Source organism: Aulonocara sp. 'chitande type north' Nkhata Bay, linkage group LG19, assembly GCF_057382095.1.
Source record: "Aulonocara sp. 'chitande type north' Nkhata Bay isolate Kocher_YH1m ecotype deep benthic linkage group LG19, A_spYH_male_GT1.1, whole genome shotgun sequence".
In the NCBI taxonomy this organism is placed as follows: domain Eukaryota; kingdom Metazoa; phylum Chordata; class Actinopteri; order Cichliformes; family Cichlidae; genus Aulonocara; species Aulonocara sp. 'chitande type north' Nkhata Bay.
In genome coordinates, this window is record NC_141362.1 from 29,179,395 (window position 1) to 29,203,437 (window position 24,043).

General features: G+C 44.7%; 3 protein-coding genes across 5 annotated transcripts in view; 1 reads left to right on the forward strand and 2 right to left on the reverse strand.

Annotated features, from left to right (window-relative positions):
• Positions 1-1,226: 1,226 nt before the first annotated feature.
• On the reverse strand, positions 1,227-14,306 carry slc38a6 (solute carrier family 38 member 6). Of its 2 annotated transcripts, XM_086275971.1 has the most exons (16): positions 14,072-14,305; positions 11,483-11,613; positions 11,224-11,297; positions 10,877-10,929; positions 10,733-10,772; positions 8,614-8,692; positions 6,563-6,648; positions 6,421-6,479; positions 6,267-6,338; positions 5,801-5,857; positions 5,237-5,316; positions 4,773-4,873; positions 4,576-4,700; positions 4,000-4,144; positions 3,606-3,700; positions 1,229-3,483 (listed from the first exon to the last, which is right to left on the reverse strand). In XM_086275971.1, the coding sequence occupies exons 1-16, from the start codon at positions 14,147-14,149 to the stop codon at positions 3,400-3,402; spliced, it is 1,359 nt and encodes a 452-aa protein (XP_086132097.1). In that variant the 5' UTR covers positions 14,150-14,305; the 3' UTR covers positions 1,229-3,399. The 2 variants fall into 2 exon arrangements, with proteins under 2 accessions (XP_086132098.1, XP_086132097.1); XM_086275972.1 differs by lacking the exon at positions 11,483-11,613 and having other exon boundaries at positions 1,227-3,483; positions 14,072-14,306.
• A 75-nt stretch (positions 14,307-14,381) lies between these two features.
• Positions 14,382-17,247, forward strand: trmt5 (tRNA methyltransferase 5). Of its 2 annotated transcripts, XM_086275970.1 has the most exons (5): positions 14,412-14,452; positions 14,577-15,157; positions 15,399-15,523; positions 15,614-16,256; positions 17,005-17,247. In XM_086275970.1, the coding sequence occupies exons 1-5, from the start codon at positions 14,445-14,447 to the stop codon at positions 17,064-17,066; spliced, it is 1,419 nt and encodes a 472-aa protein (XP_086132096.1). In that variant the 5' UTR covers positions 14,412-14,444; the 3' UTR covers positions 17,067-17,247. The 2 variants fall into 2 exon arrangements, with proteins under 2 accessions (XP_086132094.1, XP_086132096.1); XM_086275968.1 differs by having other exon boundaries at positions 14,382-14,452; positions 15,399-16,256.
• Positions 17,248-17,259: 12 nt separating this feature from the next.
• mnat1 (MNAT1 component of CDK activating kinase) overlaps positions 17,260-24,043 on the reverse strand; it is a 36,117-nt gene continuing 29,333 nt past the window's right edge. Inside the window, exon 8 of the mRNA XM_086275973.1 lies at positions 17,260-17,544. Within this exon, the coding sequence (XP_086132099.1) occupies positions 17,424-17,544 (121 nt within the window). The 3' untranslated portion in view covers positions 17,260-17,423. The remainder of the gene's footprint in view (positions 17,545-24,043) is intronic.

A 24,043-nucleotide genomic window follows, 5' to 3' on the forward strand; every position in this document is an offset into this window, starting at 1 on the left:
CCCTCCAGGGTAATTGGCTCCAGATGTGAGGCAGCGTGGCCCCTGCGCCAGAAAGGCGTCAGGGCTGCATTAAAGGCTCAGCGCAGGGCTGATGGGATTGCAGTGACACAAACTAACCCCTGCTCCCAACCAAAAAAAACAGAATCCCACACTGCGCTGCTGACCACTGGGCCTCCATCGGCGCTCTTCCTTACTCCTCAACCTCTGGTCGTTACATGCCAAATTGACAAACCACTACAAAGCTTTTCCTTGTAAAACTTCCCTTGTTTATTTATAAAACCTCCTCTTTCACTCTTGACCTTGATTCCAGTCCTGAAAACATACGGCTCTGCTACAGAGGTGTATTGTGTCTCGAGGACTATATAGGGACTGCAATCTTGGAGTCAAGTTTATTTTTTTAGTCATTGTGTTGGCCCTTATTGTGAACTGGCAGGTGATGCGTGTGTCAGTCAGTTCTTCCCCTTTATTCGAGAAAGTGACGAGTTTGCTGCACACAATGGTTTTCAGTTAATACACAGCTTTGGGGACTCCCCTGGTGAAAGGGCTGAAGGACATCGCTCATCTACAAATGCAGCACGGGCTTGTCTGAAGCACGCTAGCTGAAAAGCAGGAGCAGATGATGTTGTCAAACTGCACCATGTCACATATAAAGATCTCTAATCGTGTTTTTCTCCTGCTTTGAGGCCTTATTTAAGCAATATGATATTTAAAAAAAATCATAAAGAAATAAGGAGTATAAATGGGTCACATTCTCCTATGACCAAAGCGTGTGCTCTTTCAGAAAGAGTGCTCAGAGTGAGGAATGCTCTTACTGTGACACAAAGAACATGTTTACTGATAGAGCATGGAAATTGATTAAAAGCAGAAAAGCGGCATGGAGTGAATGTAGATGGAGGGAACAGAGAGAATGGGAGGAAAGAGGGAAAAAATAAATAAATGGAGAGCACTTCATCAGTGATGACACTTGCGTATTGATGGCATCTCTTCTGAGTTGCAGTCCCCACCGTGACTAACAAGGACAGCCACTCATCATGCCAACCGGCATTTAAAAAGCTCATGTGAAGCACCTTTCAGCCAGGAATGCCTGTTGAACAAGATTATGCAGGCAAACAGAAAGCAGATGTTGTCCGCACTGAGATTTTCAGTTTCTGATGTCCACCACAACAGAAAATTCAATTTAATTTAATTTATAAAGACACGAAATCACAACAACAGTCACCTCAAGTTGCTTTGTGTTGTAAGGTAAAGACCCTACAATAACGCAGGGAAAACTCCAACAATGAGACGACTCCCTGTGACCGAGCACTTGGCAACAGCGGGAAGGAAAAACTCCTTCCTAACAGGAAATAAAGACGGAAACAGGTTCAGGAGGGGCAGCTGTCTGCTGTGACTGGGTGGGGTGAGGGGAGGGAGAGAGAAGACACACTGATAACAGTCTCCAGCCACCTGTAGAAACGTAGATAATACTTTCTGCATATCTAATCCAGTGGTTCCCAGCCTGTTTTCACACACAGGATGGGCAAAGTAGGCTGAAGGTCAAAGTGAGGACACCAGGTTCACCCTTCTCCTGATTTCCAACAACAGAAAATGATTTTCAAAGAACACAGCCGACGCCTCTTGAAACAATACAAAAGTGGCGGCTGCCAGCAGGAGCTTAATTCCGGCCCACCATCGCTCCTCTGCTGGCTCATTCCATCCTTTAACCCTGGGAGATGGTGCTGTCATACTGCTGGACATGGGCCCAGGGTGTGAGTGAGTTTAACTAAACAAAAACACTCCCACCTCTGGGCCCGAGGACTCGGGACCCAGTCAGATCTCCATTTAAAAAAAAAACAAAAAAACCCAGCTCTGGTTTGAGTTAACATGCATTTTTCCAGCTCATTATAAACCTGGAAAAATATCTGAGCATGTGGTTATCTTCACCTAGTTAGGTTTTGATAAAACATAGGACGCCTGAGTTTCTGTGAAATGGTGCCGACCTGGACTGCTGTGGACACAGTCTGACACCAGGTGGCAATCTTGCTCTGCTTTTGCGTTCAGCATAGAGGTTTGTAAATGATCCCGTGCAGGAGAAGGTCAGGATTCTTAATTTGTTCCTATTTGTCAGAAACACTGTTGTTTTCCCACTTCATTTATAGCTCCTTTATCTGAGGACTTTCTCACTGGCATTTCTTTAAATTATTCCTTCAAGCCCAAAATTATTACAATTATTTGGAAAAAATGTACTTCAGTATTTTTTTCTGCTGTCATACTTCATTGCTTCTACCCCTCATGACAACCAAATATATATGTTCAGCTGTGGTGCCCTTTATTTCTGGGAGTGTCCTTAAGAGGGGTGGATTGAAGCACGGGGATATTCCCTGCATTACCGAACCTTGTTTTAAAAAAAGGAAAAAAGGGTGGCGTGAAAATCCTGCAGCCGCTGCTTTCTCGCAGGGATGGTGGGGGCCAGCCTGCCTAATTCCTCAGATTAAAAGCAGCAGTCGGGTGGCCGTAGGTTCCAGAGGCAGCATGAAGACAATCTAAACAGCATCATGATTAGAAACGTACAGAGCATGTGGCTTTCATTAGCTACAGGCTGAAAACCACAGTACAACTGAGGAGCGGGGCCTCAGCGTCAGCAGTGTGCCTGCCAATCAAACAAGCAGACATGTTTTGACTGATGAGCTTTCTAGAAAACCGATAAAGACATTTTAGTGGTTAAATAGAGCAAAACTGACATGTCATTACATAAACAATGTCTCTTTTATCAAGTGCTGGCAATTTGATACAATCTAACACATTTTAAATTAGGCCCACATGGCGTGCGCTATAATGAACCAACAAACTGATCACCGGTTTTATCACATTCACTGCAGTAGACGATGTAGCAGAAATAGTTTTACCTGATTTTAGAGTGCTCAAAGCTCAAAGACACTCAAAACAAATGCCCCAAAAAATAAATGTGATTCATAAAACCCACTGTGTTTACAAATACATATAGTGTCACATACAAAATTTAGGAAAGCAGTAAACTTGGATGTAGTCTTCATCAGGTGGTCAATAATTTACATAAAGTGCAAAAATCGCAAACACAGAACAAGTAGAAATGAAAAAACAAGCACATTAAAGTAAATTTACAGCTTTGTATCACAAACCCACACATCAGATTTGAAAAAAAAAGACAAGACTTGCCCTGAATTTGGTACAGTACAAAGGTCAGTGCGGTACAGGAGATGTAAACATTGAGCTGAGATTGGAAAGAACGTAAAAAAAAAAACAAATGTAGAATAATTTTATCATAAATAAATGCCTGGGGGCGATGCTGTTCCCTTTATTTATTCAACTTTCAGTTTGTTTGGTGCGCGCTTCATTTTCTTTGGTTTTGTTGTTGGTCTGGGGGAGGAGACCAGAAGGGGGCTAGGAGCTCTTTGCCCATGTGATGACGATAACACAGAAACTGATGACTCCCATAATCACGCCAAAGACCAAGAGTAGTGCAGCCTGAAGGGGAGAGAGGAGAAAGAAAAGAAAAGAAAAAAATCGAAATAATTACCAGATTACCTCAAAATATAATGTATGCAACTTCATCGCCAGATCTTCTATTTACGGAAGAGCTCATTTACCCCAACACAGTCGAAGGACCTGAGGGGCTGCCTGCTGATTTTGAGGTAGAAGATGCCCGGAAAGACAAATAAGAGGCAGCTGGATGTTGTTGATCCTGAGGAACAAACAGGAAAGGCTCATGATAGGAGATTTATAAACTGTTTGAGCAGGACTCCAGCCATCAATTATGTATAAGCAGATACTGCAGTTCTAGCCAGTACAATCAATAACTGTGGGCTACTGGGATATTGGCAGCTTATAATGCCTGTTCATATTTAAAAGGTTACAGGTAAGGAAATAAAAATATATCTATAATTTATGAACAATATAATATCTATTGATATACACCCCCCCCCCCCCCCCCCCACTCCCCCCACTCCCATATGTTAAAAGTATTTTCAAAGTACCACATACCTACTACTCCAAACACATTTCTGATATCAGGCACAAAGATGGCGAGTATCAGCACCACACACAGGATGGTTAGAGTTGCAGCGATGTGGATCAGCCAAGAAAAGGCACGCCCCCCGAAAAGCATCAAAATTGCAGCTTTACGGGCCTGCAGCAAGCACACAGACACAGACAGTACCCATTCAAGCTGAAAGCACTCGAGTGTTATTGCAACTAAATGTCTTAAAGCAGAAAGAAGGAAAGTGAAGTAATCTGCTTTTCTGGCAGCTGTAACACAGTAACAGAGCCAGATGAATTTTCTAGGCGACAATAAATTTAAATTGATAAAGTGAAAGAGTAAAAAGGTGGAACTGAAAAATAAAACCATCTTGATCACAATAACAACATAAAAATGATCAACAAAGCCTTCAAGTATTTTCAGTTCAGTTCTTCAGTTTCACAGTTTGAGTAAAAAAAGAAAAAAGAAGAAGCACTAAACAAACCTGTGTGGAAAAAGCATCGTTATTATTATTATTATTATTATTATTATTATTATTATTATTATCATGATGATGATGATGATGAAGCAGGTCTACTCACAGGGAAGTGTATAAGTGGCACAGTCAGCAGCACAGACAGGAGGATGGCCAGTCGAACCGCTATCACCATGGTGTCCCGGGGCAAGTATGCATCATAACTGAGGAGCAGCTCGGATTCCACGTGAGCTAAAAGTTAGAAGATGAAAACAGAGATGGGACAATGCTTTCCTTTGAATGAAAGTGTCCCTGATGACTTACCGTAGAAGGTGAGGTAGCCAAACAGCGCAGAAATAAAGTACAGCAAGAAGCTGAGGCTGATGCCGATATTCGTGACCTTCTGCATCCTGGCTTTGGTAGGTCTGAAAGACAAAGCGATAATAATGCATTCACGTGACAAGCACCTATTATGGTCATTTCCAGCTCCATATTTTATTCATAGACTTAGAATATCTTTAAATGATACATAACAATTATAATTTATCTTATTATCCTATCCTGGGCCTTGGTGTAGCCCCTAAGTCAGGTCATTTAACCTCCTCTCCACATAGAAAGCAAACTGTAGGAAATGCATGTAGAGGAGCCTAAAGCCTGAGCTTCTGACTCACGCATCCTCCAACTACTTGAAACTTTGCCGTGTTTAATATAAGCAGCTGTTTTCTGTCATAACTGGATACATATGACAGAAAACAGGCAAAAATAGTAGAAATAAACGCGAAGCTGACCGATCCAGTTCGCAGTAGATCGGCAGGACAGCCGTGTGGCACAGAAAGGAGAAGGCCATGGTGGGGATGGCATAGGCACTCTGCAACACAAACACACACACACACACACACACACACACACACACATCAGTCAGAGCACAGCCGTCATTAACAAATTAACAACCTACTCAGTTACACTGGAGGGAGGAGGTAGGTGGGTCAAGGTATGGTCCTCATAGTAGTAATTACTGCTTGGGCTGCTAAGAGTGAGGATGCAAATCGAAATGTGAGAACTTTCTGAACTTTTCTTCCACTAAATGCATCTTATACTATGTGCAAGTATACATCTATAGTGCCGTGTGAGCACATTATAGGAAACGGTCGAGAAAGTGTAAATCGGTGTCACGTGTCAGCTGTGTAGTGTGCTTGAGTTCCACATGTACAGGTTACACTTCACAGGTGAGAGTGTGACCTGTCAACACAGTGGAGCAGCTGCAGCAGATCTACGTTTAACAGCTTCTCACTGCCACCTCAAAGCCTCCGCGTGTTCAGTGCCGAGGAAAAATGCTGGTTTCCTATACGTACCTTACTAGAGATGACGAAGAGTTTTGGAGAACACTCTGAGTCAGAGGAATTTGATATCTGGAGAAACAAGGTGAAAAAGTGAGCCGGTTATTTCTAGAAAGAGATGAGTTCAGCAGTGCTGCTGCAAATAGTAAAGCTTAATTTCAAGCTTAAGGGAAACAAGTATTCTAATATAGCTCATAGCAGGTTTTTTGTATGGTCTGTTTAATTCCTAAAGGTCAGAGTTGATTTCCAGGATCAGGCAAGGTTATCTGGACTTCCTGTCCTTCAGGAACAGCATCAGTTACCATACACAGATCTGTGCAGCCTTCTCTGGTCCTCATCAGCCTGTGCAGACACAATCAGTAAGCTTAATCTCCTGGGCTTTCCTCTTAATCCCGTGCCCGTGACCTTCTGGACCATACTGCACCAGATCTGTGTTGTTTTCAAAAGAGTATTTATGTGCTGAAAGAAATGCTGTTCTTACCTTGAAGGCACCTGAAAGGGACGTTATATTGTGGGGCAGTGGGCAGGGGATGGACCATTTCTTGACCACGACCTACACGAGATAATAAATAAAGTCAAAAATGAAAACAAACAAACAAACAGATGGACGTATGGAGGTTCGTGTCAGAGCTTACCACAACTGCAAAGTACAGCATGAATAAGAAGGCGAGACTACTAGTGTATCCCAGGAAGCCTGTAAGGACGGGAGAAAGATCTATCAAGAAGCAACCAAACAAGAAAAAAATAAATAACACGCTTGAGGATCGCTTAACGTACCAATTTTAGGCAACAATGACAGAGGTAGAACGACACAAAGTGTGATTATGATCAGAAGCAGCCTGCCATCCTCATACCAGGCATTTCTGGAAAATAAATAAATGAATGAATGAATAAAAACAGCAAGGGAGTGAACTATTACAGGTTAACACTGAATTAAGCCACGTTTTATTATCAGGTCAGGGATAGGAGAGAGTATTCTTCCATGCCTTAAGATGGGCCGGCTCTGGAAATTTGTCTCCATTTCGTGCTCAAATACAGAGCGACAGATTCATCATGTGGTATGAATTAAAGGCTTTAGCTCTTGCAAACCATAACAATTATGTAATTCACTTGCAAACGTTGTGTCGCTCCATCAGATAAGACCACATTTCACTTGCTGGGTTTTTGGAGAGGGGGAATAATATTTTCCTTTGCCGAGGGATAGCCTTGGCAGTTCATTCGAGATCGGGGAGTAAAATGAGGAGGAGGAGGGGGGTGGGGGCTTGGCGTTCGAGGTGACACATGTGGAAGGCATGCCGGCTCCACCGGGGTCGGTCGAGATGGGTGCTGCCCGGCTCTCTGCTGCGGGTTGTATGCGGGGGTCGTGAGGGACTGGCTCCACCGCTCTTTATGGGGGCTTCCAGAGTCAAGCAGCACCTGCTCTGACAACATCAACACCCACTGACCCCTGTTTGGCAGTTTCACAGCTGTGGCGTTACCATAGGCGCTGATGGATTTGTCTCCGCATCTACACCGTTTCTACCCTGTAACTGGATGTCACCGAGACCTCTGCTCTGACCTGGACTCTCTCTGGTCCAATCAGGTCTGCTCCAAGCCAAGTTTACACAAAGTATTCAACCCAATCTTAATTAAGGCGAGGCCGGTTTATTTGCACATTACTTTTCAACAAGAAGCACTTTAAATTAAAGAAAAAAAAGCTCTCATTCCTGCAGACATTTTTGTAAAAAAAAAGAAAAAGGGATCTCTGGAGGCTGCAGGCTTACTGTAAAGTCACAGGATACCTAGAAGAACCATGAAATGTGGAACATTTCACGCTATAACGAGATGCAGGATAGCTCTCGGTTAAAGCCGGAGCACGACTGCCAATGAGTCAATCTCGAACATCAGCATAAATCTGGCCGCGCACAATCCCAGATCCACAGCTGTCTGTGTCTTTGGCCTTGAATTTAAACGCGATGAGAGAAGCGGGACACACGCAGTCTGTTAGCAGCAGCGCAGAAAAGATTGAGCGTGACTTTGTTTTCGCTCTGCCGTATTATGATAAATGAGCCAGATAAAAGAAACGCGTTTTAATATAAAACAACTCATTTATTTGGGCTTTGATGGAATCGAATGTGCGCGTCTGTTAACATCTCAAAGCCGCTCATTAACAGAAATGTTTTGTTTCCCTCAGCAGTGAGCTGTAATTAGAATGGCAAAACTGATATCCCCTTGTATCAGTCTGATTCCAGGGAACATGTGTGAGAGATTTTGGGGGGTGGGGGTGAAAGGAGAGCGCTAATACAAAGCAGCTGTGTGTGGAAGATTCAGATGTTGACGGATAGGGCTGAGAGCAGCTACAACTCTTGCTTAAACCAGTGTGGCCAATAATAAAGTGATAGAAGTTACATTCTTTGCCAAGGACTTCTCTGCAGGCATGTCCACGCAGACCAATGAAAGGCACTGGCTGCTGCTGATAGGTGATGAATGGCTCTCGTATCGGGAATACATTTCCTGTGGGCATGCCTCACGCTACACGACAGACAGAGAAAACATTAGCAGTGTATTTTGGTTTAGCAAGGGAGCTTCCCCGACATTATTCATGCGCTTCTTATTGCCCGACTAATTCCAGTTTGTGTAGCTTTGTGGCGCACAAGTGTCAAATTTGACTTATTTAAAAAAGGCCAAAAGGTATAATCTACAACATCATGGGAACAGGAATGACTCATTCTTTATCTCAGTGCAGCTAATTCAAAAGAATGACTTTGTTCAACCCGCAGCTGTGACAGATTTTGAGCTGAATTTCTTTTTTGGCAAACGAGGGAGCTCACAGCGCTGGATATACCCACCCTGGGCTGTCTGCACTCAGGAGGCTGTTGATGGCTGCAGGAAGCTCCGACTTCAAGATGAACAAATAGGATGACATGGCTGAGAAGCGAGAGAACAGAAAGGGTTCAGAAATTGAGTGTTTATTAAAAAAAAGAAAGAAAAAAAAGCCCATAATCACACCAAGCTACTAAATCATAAAAACAGCAGATGAATGTGTGCTGTCACAAGCAATCATAAGCTGCTGTGTGAGGATGATGAGCGTTTTTCCAGTGTGAGGAAATAGCAGGGTGGAAGGGGGGGGGGGGGGGGGGGGTTACTACGGCTCCAATGCAAACGGGTGGGGCAGGCAGCTCAAGGGGATCACCGGCAAAGCCCTTGGCATAGAGGAGCGGACATTATGCAGGACTTCCAACTGCTGGAGACCGCGAGTAGCAGCCATGACGAAGAAGTGCGAAGGGGGGAGGAATGCTAACAATAATGATCTCTGACGCTAATCCAGGTACTTCTCCCCCTTTCTCCACCTCACTAGGAAACAGGATACTTCCCTGTATGCACAGGCAACCAATCAGAGAGAGAGAGGGGGGGGGGGTCACTTTTTGTGAGTATTAGAAGCCCCAAAAACAAGAAAGCAAGCAAGAAAGGGGGAAGAGAGCATCATCAGAAGTGAGCACGTTTGGTATTCAGATGCAGTGTGTGGCCAGTTATAAAGGGAGATAATGTTAAGGGATTTAGATTTGTGAAGCCACGCTAGCCAGAGTTAGTTGGGCCCTTATTGCCTCGGAGGGCAGATCTTGCGCTTGCCGTTAAATAAGCCTGGCCTTAATCCCCCAGATCCTGTATTTGTTTATGAAAGAAAATTCCCCCAGCAACACTTCGGCCCACACAGACGCACGGACATTCCCTCTCTGAGAATAACTGCAGACATTTTATGTAAGCGCTCAAATCTGTCAATAAGATGTTACTCTGAGGCTGCGGGGTTTTTTTTAGCGGATTAATCAAAAACGTACCCTGGGAGAGTTCATCCGTCAACTTAAAGAAAGCATGAAAGTTTTTTTTATATTATATGTATCGTTTTAAGCCACAGACAAATAAAGACATGCTGACAGAGATCACACACAGCAGACATGATGCAATGGTTTCGTTCGATGCAGCTGGTTACTGTAAGTATAACACCACATCTGTGGAAACTGCTGGTGGGACAGTATTTGCATCTTTTAAAAAAAAAAGCAGGGAGGGGGAAAAAAAAAACCCTGAGTGAAGAGAAAGCGTTGCCAAGTGGTAAGAAAACGTATTAGAATAATAAGTACTTATGTAAACTTCAAGAAAAGTTGACCTAAACCTTCTGTGTGTGGTCAGCAAATAGCGGCAGAGTGTGCTCAACAAAGGCCAGAGCCACTTTCATTTCATTAAGGACAAGGGCCGAAGCCGGCTGTGAGAGCCCTGGGCTGGTCAGTAATTAAGGTCAATTGGCCCATCAGCCTTTGGCAGTGCAGATGAATGTTTACCCAGAGTGAGGCTAATTGCACTCTTATAAAAGGAGCCCGGGGTATAGACAGATGCATGCTGGAGTGCTGGCTCTCACACTCTCACACATATTGCCCCCATGCTGGGAAAACCGCACACATACCAGAGGGCACGGCAATAATCCACTCAGCCGTGCCACTAATGACTGCAGAGGAGCTATCACCTCAGCTCTCGACTGTCTGGGAAGCACGGTTTGTGGCTGAGGAATGACAGTAAGAGAAAGAGAGAGAGAGAAGTGAGGGGGTGGGGGAAATAAAGGGAGGGGTCCCATTAGGCTACTCCACACACAGACGGTGGGAGTGGGTTTACCATCAGCGATCAATTAGAGGAGAAGTCATGTTTCAGGCTCAGGGGAGGAGACAGCGGCTGCAGGGTCAGAGGTTATCAGGGAATCGAGATAATAGCCACACAGGAGGGTGGCTGTAAAACGCCAGCCATTTGGGCACCAGCAGGAGGCGCTATCTACCTCCAAAATAAACTGACCATAGTCTGACCCTGCAGCACTCCTCACCCTCTTCACCACCCTTCTCCTATAAAAACCCACAAAAATCAGTTCCTGTCCAGCATGTCAGAAATGATGTATGTAACTGCACATTGAACCGGGGGCTCACTTACCACCGATATTTTGGATAAGAATAGCGATTCCAACCAGAACCTAAAAAGACAGTGAGTGTGAGCAAGTTCTCTGGTCACGGTGGAAAAACTTGTAAAAACTTTTTGGCAGGGCAAATGTGCAGCAATCCAAAAATCAACACTTACTTTTCCTGGTTTTTGTAAGGCTTTCCCTCCGAGGTCTTCATATGAATTGATACCTAAAGCCAAGAAGAAGAGGGAAAAAAAGAAGAATCAGACATGAAAACGATGTCAGGATGACTATCACATCACAAAATTCTTCATGGAAAAATGGGATTATCTGGTTTTTATCTCCTCTCTTTGCTCCTGTAAAATATTATTTAAACATCATCTGAAGTTTCTCACAATGAGGATGCAAATAATAAGTAAATGGAATGGGAAAAAAAATCAAGTGAGGGTGTTTAAATGTAACAACTCTGGATGAAGCCCCCTGGATACACCCACAGAGACGTGTTACCCTGCATCCCACCCACCTGTTTGGTCACAGAGCTTCAGCAGGAGGTGTATAGAGTACGCAGCCAGGCTGGACACCAGCACCAACAGGATACTGGAAAAAAACGTTTCTCATCATATCTTTACAAGCACGTATCAAATTGTAAAGCAAAAATAAACACTGGGAGACACAGTTTTAGATGCTCTATAGGAATTATAACAAACTAATCCAGATATCGTCTGGGATACCAGGGGTCAAGTCATGCATTTTTCTGCCTTACGCACCGAGAAGATTCTTACCAAAACCCAACTATTCCAGTGCTAGCCATGGCATAAGCTAGACCCAGTATGCCGCTGCCCATGATTGCATTCATCAGGTTAAACACAGAGGAGGCGAAGGAGGCACCTTTGGCTCTGGATAGCACAGCTCCCTGCACATATAACACACAATATAAATAGCATGAAGAAAAAGATGCAGCAGAAGAAATCTGATTATTTTTGTAAGAGCCTCAGGAAGATTACTCATGACAGTATTAAGAACAACTGGCTTGCCCTGATGATGGATGTCATGAAAAGAGCACAGCAGTGGCATGGAGGATCAGGGAATGGAAATGGGAATGGATGGAGAGGGATTTGAGCTGCTGGCTGTGGGACAGCTGCCTGAGCTCAGGATAAGGGGAGCTGCCCAAACTGCTTGACCTCTCTAATGGGGGATATCCTGGACAGAACGAGTGGCAACTCTTGTGTCAGTGTCACAACAAGCTTAGATTGACCTTCAGGCTGTTGCAGTCCCCCCTGTTACAGTACTGAGAGACAGGAAGTGAACTAAGACCCCAAATGAATAAAAATACAAAGTAGCTGGAGTTTATTGTAAAGCATGGCACACTGAGGTAAAGCTTATCCCAGCTTGCACAGGGTACAATTCAACACAGTTGGAAGCAAAACAAGAAGAAATCAAACCACTGTGATGGATGTTTGGAGACAAAGTTAGAGAGCCAAAGCTGAGTTGGTTTGGACGTGCAGAGGAGGGAGAGTGGATATATTGGACAAGGAATGTTGAAGATGGAGCTGTCAGGCAGGAGAAAAGAGAAAGACCACACAGATTGTTGATGGATCTATTCAAGGAGATCATGCAGAGGGTTGGTGTGACAGAGGAAGATGCTAAGGATAGGCTGAGACCGAGGCAAATGATCTGCTGTGGTGACCCCTAAACAGAGTAGCCAAAGGAGGGAGAACATGTTGTTTTCAGTACTTTGCAAACATGTGTACGTCCAGATTGAGCCGCATGTTCACACCATGATGACAAAATTTATGGTAACCCTCACATACTCTCACTGAATCAACAACACACACCACACACTATGTCTTGCTTAGATTTGAACTGTAACTCTATATTGCTCACTGAAATCAGCCACATAAACTAACAAAATCAAGCTAGAAAGAGTCTCTCATTACCTTTAGACAGACAAGCTAAAACTTCTAAACTCTCTAAACATACATTACTGATGTTTTAAAAATGACTGTAACAGTCATTTTTAATATAATGCTGTAATACGGGTGAGGTCAAAAAGTTTTTGTCTGAAGTTAAAATTCTAAACACTTAAGTGGGCACTGAAATAGTCTCTGTGTCACAATAAAGTCTTTATCTGCATTATCAGTGCACTGTTTTAGCTTCAAGTAGCTTCAGCAAACAACATTAAATTAATCTAGTCTGACATCAAATCAAAGAATAAGTGGTTCAAAGGCTGAAATATGAATTTGGTTTGTTGTTGTTTTTCCCCCATTTCCCCCTGCACACTATTAAAATGGCACATTCTGAAGAGGTGCAGATGGAGACACTTTGGTTTCTGCAGAGTTTTTGCAGGATTCATCAGCAGCTTTGAGCAGTCTGTCAGCGTGTATGTGGACAACTGATTTAATATAACCACAACAACATCCTCAAATGAGGGACTGACAGTAGAATTGTCCATTTAACTGTGAAACCATGGTATGTAATTAAATCACGCTTCTCTTTCACACCAACCCTCTTCCTGTCCTTGACTACATCCATAGTCTCCTCTGAGGTCTTCCTCTTTCCCTTTTGCCTGGCAGCTCCATCTTCAATATCCTTGGTCTAATATAGCCACTATCCCTCCCTCCAAACAGTCCCGACTTTGTCCCTGTGATGTACTCCTTTCTAATCCTGTCCATCCTGGTCACTTGTCTCCAAGCACTCTCTTGTTCACCTCTCTTGTGCCCTGTCTGGTCCTTTGGATTTTTAACCAGTGAAATACTGAAATAATGCCAGTATATTAAAAAAAAAAATCATATATTTGTCTACTTCAATTTTGGACATAATTTACTAGCAAAAAAAAGACAAAGCCCAAAGGAAACAAAGTTAGAGATTAGCATGAGAGGGGGGAAAAAGAAGAAGAAAGAGAGGTTCTGGTGTTGGGTGTACTTTCACTGCAAGTGCTGACACAGGCAGAAAACAGATGAACAAGCAGTTCAAAACAAGCACGTGATATTTTTCCTGGACATTTTGACAGCCTGATTTACTGACAACACTACAAAAACCAGCCATTTTAACTGCTGTAATTCACAGTGTATTATTAAATTAAACAAAAAAAGTCACTGTTGATGTTTGACTTTTATTTTTTTAAATTTGGACCATTTAAAATATGTTTATTGAACTGTGATTTTAGATTTGTTGCAATTATTGCTACCCCTTCGCCAGATTTGAAGAAAAAAAAATCATTTGTCAAATGTCTCTTGGATAAATAAAGTTATATAAAACACAAATTCTTCCTTGTGACAGAAACACATTTATTTTCTGTCTCAGACTGTAGATTTTAGGTCAGCAAGTCATTCAGCGCAGTTTCACTTTTGGGTCTTCGCCTGTTGTTTTACCTGTAGCAGAGGTGCAGTCTCTTCGGTGTCCTGGGCGGTGCGTTCACGGACCACGTCCACATCGTTGTTGATGCTCATTGTGGGTGGGGAACCGAAGCGGGAAACAAATTTATTAGTGTAAAAAAAAAAACCCTCGCAGATTGGCAGGAGACGGGGAGCCGCAGAGTTACGATACCATCTCAAACTCTCCTCCTCTAAACTTGTCAGCTGATCACTGTTGATGTTGAGTCACGTGCCTCTTATTTCCGTCGCGTTCTACACGTCAGAAATTACACCGTGCAATCAAAATGCGAGTCGCTGCTCGCTTGACCAATCACCGCTCGACGGTGGTCGACGTCTTATGACGTAGTTCAAGCATGCCTGCGATCGGAGGATGTTGAGGTGAGCTGTCTGGATCTGGTTTATCGTTAGTGGTTAATTGTATACTTTTGTTTTAAGCTTTGTTCTGATAATTTGAATGTTTTTTCTTTTCTGCCTGATTATTACGGCGTTATTATGTTCGTAGGTTTCTCGGCAGGATCTTTGTATCTGCACAAACTCAAAGGAGCCTGAATCCTGCCACTGTGCACCGCTGCTTTTGCTCTGCAGCGTATCCTTGCTTGGCTGTGAAGCCCATAATGGAGCCTAAACTGTACCGACCCCCTCCAGAGGTCCGGGGTATGACCTCTCTGGACAAAGACGCCTTCACACAGACTATTACAGTCCCTGCTCTACGGGTGCCCATTGGGGTCTTAAACAAAGTAGTGAAAAGCCTAAAAAAGTCGAGCATCCAGCGCCCTGGTGTGCCCAGGGTGGTTCAGGACAAAGAGCAGAGTAGCGACTTTCGCTTGGTCCTGTTGGACCCTCGCAGAGTCTCCTCGCCGAGCTCCTTCAGTGAGACTGAAGCTGAGGCTCTGAGGTCGTTCAGTGTCAGTGAGGAGCTCCACTACTATGAGCTGAAGCTGACCTATGACAACCTGAAGAGCGAAGAAGTGCTGGAGGCTGTGCTTCCCCAAGGTCAGGATGTGACCTCTGCGTTCAGTCGGGTGGGCCACATCGCACACATGAACCTGAGGGACCACCAGCTCACATACAAGAACCTCATAGGTGAGAGGCTGCTGCCTGGACAGCGGGAGGTTTTATTACAAACTGAAGTATCTACACGTCTTTCTGCTTATTTATTCACTTTATTTTTTTTAATGTGTCACCCAAACTTACCTGTGTCTTAAAATGTCAAAATGACAAGTACATCTGACTAAATACAGCTAACAGAAACAGTGGATCAGCTGGGATCACCCATCATTTCCAAATTTACAGTAAGGCTTCTTTTCTGTGCCTTCTCTTGCAGGTCAGGTGATCATGGACAAAAATCCTGGTGTCACCTGTGTGGTCAATAAGACGAACATAATCGATTCCACTTACCGCAACTTTAAGATGGAAGTGCTGGCTGGAGAGGAGAACATGGTCGCCAAAGTATGTGTAGTTCCACAGAGCCCTCTGTTTCACACTTGTTATTACATATGTTCAGTGCACAGGCTAATCGCTGTCCCGATCCCGATCCAGGTGAAAGAAAACGGGGTGACGTACGAGTTTGATTTCTCTCGCGTGTACTGGAACCCTCGGCTGAGCACAGAACACCAGCGGGTGGTGCAGCTCGTCAAGCGCGGCGACACTGTGTTTGACATCTTCGCTGGCGTCGGACCCTTCGCCATCCCAGCTGCTCGCTTAGGTGCCAGCATCTTAGCCAACGACCTCAACCCAGAGTCCTACCGATGGCTGCAGCATAACTGCAAACTCAACAAGGTGGAGAGCAAAGTCAGAGCCTTCAATCTGGACGGCAGGGCGTTCATCCGGGGACCTTTAAAGCAGGAGCTGCCTGTACTGATGAGGGGAACATCTGCCATTCATGTGGTGATGAACCTGCCTGCCTTAGCTCTGGACTTCCTGGATGCGTTCAGGGGCCTCCTGCACCACCAGGAGCCTCCTTGTGACGAGAACCTACCTACAGTGCACTGCTACGGCTTCTCCAAAGATGATGACCCTGACACAGATGTGGTGGAGAGAGCTTCCCGCAGCCTCGGATTCCCTCTGAAGAACCGATGCTCTGTGCATTTTGTGCGCAACGTGGCTCCTAACAAAGATATGATGTGTGTAAGGTTCAAACTCCCTAAAGATATCCTCTTTGGAAGTGATGCTGAAGAGTCAGGTAAGGAATCACTCCTTCTTATGAGGTCTTTTCCAAAAGAAAAGGCTCAAACATCCCATAAATGTAGGAAGAAGAGGAATTGAAAATAAACAAGAGAAAAGCATGTTTCCTCAGTTTTCTGTCATAACATTTTAAGTTCCCACTTTACTTAGACATTACTTAGCCCATAGTGTGAATTTTGCATGCATGGGGATGATTTCTGTGACCATAATTTAGACACAATTAAAAGTAAAGCATGAATACCTGAACTCTCTGCCCCCCTCTCACGGACAATAACCATATCCAACTTCTTAATAGCAATGAACTGGTCTGCATTGGTGCATGTGCATCATATCTTTATTCTCTTCCCCCTCCTGCCCCCCTCTTTCTTAAATAGATAACTATCATATCTGATATCATATCTCACAGTACAATAATATTGAATGGGTTGCATTGTTGTATTTTGTCATGTTTCTCAGGTCTTTGTCTGAATTTCTACGAACATTATTGCTAAGGATTGTCTTATTGCATTGGAGTCACACTGGGTTAAATATGTACACTTGGGTTTTAAGGGGTATTTATTATTTTCTTCTTTTTTTTGGGTTGTATGGAAGCCCCAAACGCAATTTCATTGTTCTTGACAATGACAATAAATAAATAAATACTAAATACCTGTGTTTGCGCTGTTATATGTGCTGAAATTCCAGAGCTAATTTTCAACGTTGGCACAGAGATGGTTTCCATGATGCTTTTTTCTGTTTGTCTACAGAACAAATTGAAGAGCCAGCCTCAAAGAGACAGAAGTGTGAAGAAACTACAAATGCAACGTAAGGATAAATATCGACTTTGCACAATGAGGACCATGAGGATCAGCGTAGGAGCCGACTTTATTTTTTGCACTTAAATATTGTTTATTTGAAGAAGTCACGGCTCAGCTTTGTGACTAAGTCATTTGCATTTTCTTTTTTTAAATTCTGGCCTGCGTTTAATTTTAAAATAAATCTGCAAAATGATAGACAAAACCTCAATGTTCATTGCCATTTATTTAAAAAATAAAGTTTGCACAAAATTTAAAAAGTTACATACAACATACATATAAGTCAGAGCACTCCCCACCCACAGCAGCGTAGTGGTAGTAGTGCAATATTTAAGGTCTTTTCAGTCACATTTCTAACTGGAGCAGCTTCTTCAGCCTCTCAGAGGGAACAGCCCGCTGAACGCGTCCTGGATGGCGCGATAACACGCCAAACCTGAGGTGTATCCTCCAGCTGTGTCCTGAGTCACGGCAGCCCGCACGTGATTCAGATACCTGAGAACAAATAGAAAGCTCTGCTGAGTAACGCAGGTTGGATATGTTAGAAATAATCTGCCTGGCCGGCACCCCGAAGGCTGCTTTTAAAGACTCTTCCTGCGAATGTAGCCTGAGTTTAAGTTTATTTTTGAAGGTTTTTTCCCTTCCTTCTCTCTGGTACCCTTTGGCCCTTTGATGAGATCAGCGAAGACGGACGTAGACATACACCGACAGTGGAACACCTTGTGCCTAAAAGTCTCTCCGACATGGCTCTATTAAAGTATTATAGCCGTTTTTATTTTTTCTAAGTGCTTACAGATGTATCCTGCCAAACCTCCTTTGCGGGGATCTTAAGCAAACGCGAACGTCACTGTTTATTTTCACAATTGTGCACGGGCAGAAAAAACAGTCACAGTGATAGCTGCCTCTCTACTTAAGTGCTCCGTCCCTTCCCAGTCGAGTAATTTCTCAAGTGTGTATTGTGCGCTTAAAAAGCGAGCCGTACCGTTTTCTCTTTCGTGTTACTACAAAGCAAAAAAAAGCAAAGGCCGCCAGCGATCCAGACAACACGTAGCCTTGCCCATCAATACTGCCCAAACCTCTCACGCCCCCCCGTCCTGCCATAGTCCTGGCAGAGGCATCTAAAGCCCTCACACGAGTCTGGCTTTGTGGCCCCTGTTCCTGTGAGCTCGGGAAACTTCAAAGTGAAAAGTGAATCAAGAGCACAGACAGCACTCTGATTTCCATGCTCATTCAGGCTGCTTTACAGAGAAACCTAACACCTGCAGGGAGGCTCAGAGAGACTGACAGAGCCGAGGTGTATGTGAATGAGAGATGGATGAGGGGGGAAAAGGTGTTGGCGATAACACTCGCTGCATAGATCGGATTTTGCTTTCTGTTGTTCCTAAGAACCCAATAAAAACATTGAAAATGAAGGTGAAACATGCTTGGTAGCATGTCTGTGACATTAAAAACACAAACACCTCACAACAGAGTGAAAATAACAAGGAGGACAGCACAAAATGTCAACCAGACGGTGCACACAAAGACCACTAGAGAAACGGCACACAAGTTCAAAACAGGAGGCCCAGTGATTAATAATAACTTCATTAGGCCCAAGCTGCTGTAGCCTGTCCTTCAGAGCACTTGAGGGAGGTCTTCTCATATGGCTTCCTGCATCAGATGAGTGCTATCTATTGATTATATTGTACTGGGCCTTTTTAATGGTGAAAAAAGTGGGCTATTTACAGCCTGGCTAAGTCTGCTCTTCCTGCTAATCTAATCCCCAAGCTACTCATGTGGTCATTCCTTCCAAGAAAGCTGAGAGCTCTGTGTAACTTTATACCTGCCTGCCCCTAAGGAGGGAGAGAGGGAGAGAGCGCAGAAAGAGAACATGAAGGAGAGGGAGGAAGAGTGTAGTTGAGGGGGTTGGGAAGAGGAAGGAGGGGAGGATATGGGGGGAAATCACCTTTGGGTATCATCATCACAAACCCTCTTCTCTTAAACTAACCCTGCCTGCCCTCCGCTCACCCCTAACACCCGAGGTTAGTTCAGTTCTGCTCCATTAACTCGGCGGATAATATCCGCATCTTCCCATAAAGGCTAGATGTAAGTGAAGCTGAAAGATAAACTTCACATGACTGTACTTGACAGGACAGACCAGCAACAGAAGACGTGCAACAACAAGAATGCTTTTTTTTTTTTTTAGCCAAACACCAACTTACGAAAAAAAAAATTACTTGTGAAATAGACGCTTTGCTCCCCTCTGAACACTACTGCTACACTGTGTGCACCAATGCTCCTTCACCCCATCAGCTCCCCCCCCTCTCTCTCCGAGGACTGGACTGCCTTTTGTTTCGCAGGGCGCTGAAACCCAAGCCGTTTCGGCCGGTAACATCTTTCACTCTCCGGGCCCCACTGGAGCATTAGCTGCAACTCGATATGGGTCTTTTCAAAGCTTCGTATTATTGGGTAAATATGGGTCACTTTGGGCTCGCCCATTATGTCGCTAAGGGGGAGGCGGGAAAGGACGGGTGCAGGTGATGAAGACGACTGAATGACACAGTATGACACAGTGTGAGTGTTAGGACTGCAGTTGTCACAAGGGAATATGTAAAGGGGGGTCGGGTCGAGGTTTGACTCCAAGGAGTGATGTGTGTTATTTTCTCCAACAAAAGTATCATGACTTTAAGTAAACAATACTGTAATATTCCCCATATGGAAAACTCCCTCATATACAAGTCTAAGAGTATAATTTACATAAAAAGGTGGCGCTTTTGCAGATTTCTCACACAGCAAGATTACTTGATTTCTTTTAGCATTCACAAAAGCATAACAGCTGATAAGTGCTTGCATTATTTTTCAACCTCTGACTCTCACCATCTGCTGCTACCCTTTGCTTTAAGAAGCCATGTGCGGTTGGATCAAAACAGTTCCGAGTTAACAGTGTTTTTTTTCCACTTGGGTCTGGAGCTCTGAATACCTGGGCAATGTCTCCTGCTAATGCTAATAACCATCAGAGGCTTTCCTGACGGGACCCCGAAAAAGTATTCTCCACTCCTGCTGCCTGGAAAACACTGCAGAGCCCCATCTCTAATTCAAAGTGAAAAGATAAGTGGTGAAATGTTCCGGCGGGTTTCCGCGCGATTTCCAGCTGAGAATGTGTGGCTCCTCTTTGCGTTTGGATCAGGGACGCCGCTCCCGAGCGAAGGGTGTTGGGGTTCTTCAGGGAAATGGCTGCGAAGCTGGGACCCTGAAGGGGAAAAACTACAGATACTACAAGGAGGTGCAGGCTGCGCTGGGCCTCTTGTCTAGACTCCATGTGTTGGCTAGAATTAGATTAAGAGGAGATGTGTGGAAGCCTGAGCTTGATGGAAAAGAAAAGAGGCCTGCAATGCCACAGTGACTATTTTGCCAAGCAGACACTTAATCAACATACAAACCACAAGGCGGACGCACATGACAGAAGAGCAATCTGAATCAGCCTTAAACAATGCTCAGTGCAGACCACTCTGTGTGGTTTGGCTGCTTTCATACATTCTTGTTTACCATGCGGCAAGTTTAAGGAGCGAAACAGGCTCCTACATACATGAAATTCTCAAGTCTTGACTTCTTCCTACACTACTGACCTGAGAGCAGAGCTCAGACTGACACCTGTCTGATTTTACAGACCTATCGCTGATCCGGGGTCACCACTTGTTTTTACAGCACCAAAGATCAGACGCTTTCTGGATTTAGCCTGTCGTCAACGTGAATCACGGCCCAAACAGGGTACAATGACTTTCAGGCTGCCCGGGAGATAAACTCTGTATTCAGCTGAACCGACACTGGAAGGGGGGGGAAAAGAAATAACATCTACAGATAAATCAATAAACTACCCCGTCTTGCTCCAAGGACTGGAGCCTCATTAGCTATGTTTCTTAAAGAGATGGAGCTTAAACTTTGTGTGTTGAATACACAAAGAGGGCAGCGGACAGGCTACTGCGTACTTCTAAAAGACAAGTCATGAGTCTGCAGGGCGACGGTGTGAATGTCCGGAAGTCTTCCTTTAGCGCTTTGCTCCGGCAGCAGCAGTTGAGGATTCCTGGCCTGGGAATGATGGGAGTTTGGGTGGGTAAGGGGGGGGGGGGGGTGTTGTGCAGAACCACACACCTGCCAGATGATTTGTCATTATAGAGGGGTCAGCACTCAGCTGTCACCCCCTAATCACCCATCCAACCCCTCGAGTCACCACCCCCCCACCTCCACCTTCACCCACTAAACTCCACTCTCCAGTCCTCCCAAAACACCCCCTGCATTCCTCAGGCAGCTCCGGTTTCACTCACAGCACTGCTGCTCAATCTGCCCCTCCTTCCCTACACTCTGCCCTGAGAGAAAATGTACCCCTGTGAGAGACACACAGCACACTGAGCGCATTGTGTGGATGTGCGATGCGTGCTCATGCCCCCCGTGTACGCGTCTACGTGATTCACATGTGCTTGAATACATGTTTATCCAACGGCAGAGCTGTTTGTATCGATACCGAAAGCGAACCGTTGGAGCCGAGTTTTTAAACCAGAGGAGAATGTGTGAATTGGTCCAGGCTGTGGTCTACGAAACAAAACCCCCGCAGACAAGCCAAACACAGAGAACTCTCACAGGTATACTATATCTGTCAACAGCAGTCTTTCATCACTGTGGGTCATAGGTCACACTCTTTTCCATTGAATGCAGCTTCCTCTGGGACATGCAAGTGTGTGTGAGTGAGATCCTCGGCCATTATTCTATCCACCGTCTACCAGATTATCTCAAGTTGTGCTCCGTGAGTGTGTCTGAGGGGGGCTCAGTGCGGTTACGTCATATCCTCAGACGCATACAAACCTCTTATCCATTATCATGCGTCTTATCATCACCACTGATAGTCTCTGCATCCCACAAGAGAGGAGGAGAGGGAGGAGAGTATTGCTAACACTTACCTTCTTAAGGAGAGACCATGTTTAGAGTGTTAACAGAAGCTTTGGGTGACACTTGACATTAACGCTTATAGAAATACATTCTCGTGTGGAGTGACTGACAGCCTGTCCTCGAGAAGGCAGCTTGTTGCTATCAGTGATAATTAAGAGGTGCGCTTGTTTTCATTATGAAGGGCAGCATTGCTGAGGTGGCCACCATAAAAGCAGATAGTGCAACTTCTGCCCAAATTCAGCCACACTTCCTGGACTAAGCCATCACCTGTCACGACTCATCTTGAGCTCTTAGATCTTGGCCCTGCACCTCCTATATCCAACCTGATGGGGGCAATAGAGGCTGGCTGACTGGCTAGGCCGCCACCTTCACAATTAATTGCAGCAGCCTTGAGAAGTGTATAAGCATCACACACACACACACACACACACACACACACACACACACACACACACACACACACCATCTTTCTTTTGTCTCCCGAGCTGCCACTTGATAACTTTGCCCCCTGGAAAGCTTAGAAGAAGAAAGAGGGAGAGGGGAGGATAATGACATGACATCAGTGTCATCGTTAACCAAATGGGGCTGTACACAATGGAAGCACATATGCTGACCAGTGAATGGCTGCTAGCACAAGACACACCCATACACAGAGCAAAAGGAGCCTTGACAGTTGGATGTAACATTCAGTGGATAGATCACTGATACACAGAGGAAGAAAAGCCTTTTCCCATGGGGGGTGCGGTCTCGTATGCAGTTATCAGTTACAAAAGACCCCGAGGCACTGGTAAAAAGGCAAAGAGGATTTCAATTAGGAAGAAAAACAAGTAAATAATAAAGAGGGAGAGACAGAAGGAAAAAAAGGAAAAGGAAAGGTACCACAGGAGGAGGGTTTAATTCATACGTCACAGTGGAGAAGTACCTCCTCCCCTGAGGTGTGTGTGGCAAGTCCCCACAGCTAAGCCCCACATGACAGGAGTTTGTTTTGTTTCTCCAGCTCTTAAGAGGGAAAAATGAGCCAGTTAATCCCCCTGTACATTACTGGACCCTTTGCCCCAGGGATGAAGAGCAGAGGAGAGGCGCAGAATTCCAGTCAGTCTGTGTGTATGCATAGTTATGAGCCCCATCAGACTCAAAATCAAAGCGTGCAACTCTAGACAGTGCATGGATGCAAACCACTACAGAGATCAGTGTGTTAAAATAGGCAGGAGACATCACCTCACCCTCCACTGGGTGTTGACCCTGCCGCCGCTAGGCTGTGATACAAATAAATCTGAAAGCAAGAGAGGCTGTTATCCTTGGAGTTCCCTGCTTGTTGTTGTCTCCTTTGCTGGCAGCGAGTAGCCTGACTGGGCCTGGCCTGGCTTGATCTCACAAGGAGACTGCTGGTCTGCCTCCAGAGGGGAAACAATAACACTAAAAGCAGGCCTCTTTCGAATGACCAGAATACACACTAGACAAACGGACCTCCCCCTTCGGTCGTTCTGTTACGCTCCCTCCGTTTCCGCCCGCTCTTTGGGTCAGAAATGACTCACCCGCAACTAAAAAGCTTCTAGTCAACTACAGTGCATGCTTATTTTGCCTCATACTTCAAGAGAAAATCAATATTTGCACAGATCTATGGGAGGGAAAACAATAGTGATGTGGCCTCCTCCAGCTCTGTCTGTTAATGGTCTGTTTACTGAGGCAGACAGGATAATGGTCTGGGTGTTGGCTGGTGGTGAATCAGACGGTGGCCACACTCCACTCAGTTTCTGATATAGTTAGTAACAAGAAGTGTACGCATCTGTGTGTGCAAGGAACTTGGACCCTAAGTAAGGTGGTGGATATGTGCTCTAAATAAAGATGGGGCATTCTGTTGACACAGACAGGTTTGCAAGTCAAATAGCTGGCCTCAGGCTCCCACACTTTTATACTCTCTTTTGGTTATGCAAATTTTAAATCTGTGTCTCATGGCTGCAGTCAAGCTATCAGATCTAAGCTGTAGAGACACTTGAACGGTCGTTGAAGCACTTCATTGAACTATATCGTTACTAGCAATGCTGGATCTAGTAACAAGACAATGGCACGTGCA